Raw genomic sequence first — 2,824 nt, 5'->3', positions numbered from 1 at the left:
AGCATATACACATCGATGGACGGTAGTTTTACTAACCCCGAAAGTTTCTCCAACTACTCTATACTCGGCGCAGGTTGCCAGCTTGTAAAGGGCGATGGCAATCCGCTTTTGGGTTGGAACCGGTGGTCGGTGGCAACCTGTGATGGGCGCAACATCAGAACTGATGAATCCACACAACATCTCAAACGTCGGCCGTGTCATTATAAAATGATGCAGCCAGAGATTTTCTGTTAAGTGTCTCTCCACCACCTCCTCCCAGAAGGTCTTATTCCGTCGTCTCTCCCATACCCGTGGGTTTCGTCGCACTGGGGTACTTTCTTCGAGCTCTAGGGCTATCAGACAAGCAACTGCTTCATTCTGCTGTCGTCTTCGGATATTATGTACAATTCCAATTATTTGTGAAACTGAAATAACAGTAAGCTGGCAAATTTCAAAAAACTGTCAGAATAATCTCTCCATTTCTTTGTTTCTTTGTTTAGTGGAGGGGGTGTAACGTGGAAAACAAAAGGTAGATAATTTGCGACATACACAAAATTATGTATGGAAACGGCTCAAGGGCAGATTTTTTTCGCGATACAACAAAAGTTATGCGACAGTTCGTTTTGGGGGGGATGACGTCATCACGCACACCATTTTATCGATAAAAAGCCAGTTTGATGGAAACAGGCTGGAGACAGCAAATTTCGCACATTTTTTTTACGTATATTCTGTTTGTCGATAACAAAACGTCGCAAAAAACTGGATGGAAACTTAGCTACTGAGTCTCAACGCTGCAAAATCATCTCGAAGCTAAGCAAAACGTCTTCTTCCAGTAAGAGGGCCATAGCGCGGGAGTACAAGGTTAGTGAAGGCACTATCCGAAAGATTTGGGAGAATCGTGAAGCGATCCAAGAACGATCTGCCCTGTTGACTGAGGAGGCTAAGGAGAAGACTTTTTGAGCTTCAGTTGGACGATTTACGGAGCTTGAAGACATGCTTTATGTCTGGATTGACAGCATGCGTCGTGCCAGCCTTCCTGTATCGCCATCCCTCGCCATTGCCAAAGCGAAAAGCATTGCTTCCAGCCTGTCAATTCCGGAATCAGATTTTAAGGCATCTTGGCAATGGTTAAGTCGATTCAGAGTTCGGCGTGGATTGGAGAAGATGCTCCTTCACGGAGAGGGAGCAGAAGTCAACAAGAACGATCCGGAATTGCTAGCTGCTTTAGAAAACCTTTATGCGATTATCGCTCAATATGACCCTGAAAATGTCTACAACATGGATGAGACCGGCTTGTTTTTTCAATTGCTTCCGAGATATAGTCTTCTTATGCCAGACGAGGATATCTCAACCACCAGAGGCAAAAAGAAAGCGAAAGATCGAGTTTCTCTGATCGTTTGTGCCAACGCAACCGGAACTCACAAAATTCCTTGCGCTTTGATCGGAAAACCCAAAGAACCAGCTTGTATTAAGGACCGACATTGGCCAGTTCCTTATTTCAATCAAACGAAAGCTTGGATGGATGTAGAAACCTGTTGGAAGTGGTTCAATGAGGTGTTTTTTCCAGAAGTGAAAAAGCGAAAAGGATGTTGCGTTCTATTGCTCATGGACAATGCTCCGGGACATTTTGAAGCCTTCAAACGCGACAATATTCGGATAGTTTTCTTTCCCCCCAAATTGTACAAGCTGGAAACAGCCTTGTGACATGGGAATAATCGCAGCTCTGAAAAAGTGATACAAAATTTGCATCTCAAGGATGTTCTTGACTTTTACGAACTTGACGAGGAGGCGAAAAGTCGAAAGAAAGATCAGGGGCGAAGATTGCGACGACGTGCTGCAGGGGTCTTTTACAGGAACCCAGTGCACCTGCTCGATGCTGCAAGTTATGTGAAAGAAGCCTGGGATTCTGTTTTGTCAAGCTCGATCAAAAATGCTTTTGTCAAGGCCAAACTAATGACTTTAGAACCAGAACTGGAGGCTGATAGCAATGTTGAAGATGTGGGCACCGAAGTTGCGAAGGCTTTGGAAACATTGAATTTATCTATCGCTCCATCACAACTGGAGGACTTCGTTCACGTTGATGACGAGAACAACGAAGAATATGCTGCTGCGGTATTGGAAGATGTTGAAGAGCTTTTGGAGTCGATGAAAATTGTTGAAACGGTGATGGATGATGATGATGACGATGTTGATCCTCAAGACCTGAATGCCGGTTTAGAAAGTAGAGTTGTATTTCAGGGGTTCAAATCCCTTTACAAACAGGTTCTCGACATCGAGGATCAGCTGCTCTGCTCTGAAGCTCAAATTGAAGCTGGTGATACATTCAATGATCGTAAGAAATCGTTTGAATCATTTCAGAGCAAGATCCGGGCTGTCTCCCTCAAAGCCAAACGCAAGAAACTTCAAAGCTTTTGCCAAATGACGATTCATGACATGTTTAACTAATAAATCTTGAACACAGAATTTTAGGGAAAAATATGTGTACTTAACCGGGATGCGTACTTAAACGGGTGTGTACTTAAGCGGGAGGCTACTGTATTTATTCATTCAATCATGTTTGACAAATGGTCAATTTTGGCACTTTCTGTACTGCATTTGTGGTGAAACAATTGATTTATATAAGGAGCATTTCAGTGCAGTAGGGATTGGAAGTAGATTATCTACAAAAATTGTGATAATAAAAAACCATGTATAGCAAACCAGCAATTGATTCCAAGACACCAAGTGTGCATGTAGCAGCAGCACTGTCTGCCACTCCATAATGCCCACCCATGATTTTTTATTTGTTTATGTTTATTCCCACAAATGATATTTAGTCATAATGATGAATGTTCCATTAGAGTTC

The 2,824-nt window shown here is 42.9% G+C and overlaps 1 protein-coding gene across 1 annotated transcript; it reads left to right on the top strand.

Moving 5' to 3' along the window:
• Window positions 1-972: 972 nt before the first annotated feature.
• Window positions 973-2,424, top strand: LOC127527098 (jerky protein homolog-like). Its single transcript, XM_051924727.1, has 2 exons — window positions 973-1,638; window positions 1,735-2,424. Exons 1-2 carry the CDS (start codon window positions 973-975, stop codon window positions 2,422-2,424), a joined length of 1,356 nt encoding a protein of 451 aa, XP_051780687.1.
• Window positions 2,425-2,824: the final 400 nt, after the last annotated feature.

The sequence above is a fragment of the Erpetoichthys calabaricus genome, chromosome 3 (genome assembly GCF_900747795.2).
Source record: "Erpetoichthys calabaricus chromosome 3, fErpCal1.3, whole genome shotgun sequence".
NCBI lineage: Eukaryota > Metazoa > Chordata > Cladistia > Polypteriformes > Polypteridae > Erpetoichthys > Erpetoichthys calabaricus.
Note: the sequence above shows the minus strand (reverse complement) of the source record. Positions and strands in the feature narration are given on the sequence as shown.

Bases quoted from the DNA above. Each gene is read 5' to 3' on its own strand.
- LOC127527098 (XM_051924727.1), top strand. From the start codon at position 973: ATGCTTTATGTCTGGATTGACAGCATGCGTCGTGCCAGCCTTCCTGTA. The intron at 1,639-1,734 runs GTTTTCTTTCCC...TTGCATCTCAAG, and splicing joins AACGCGACAATATTCGGATA to GATGTTCTTGACTTTTACGA.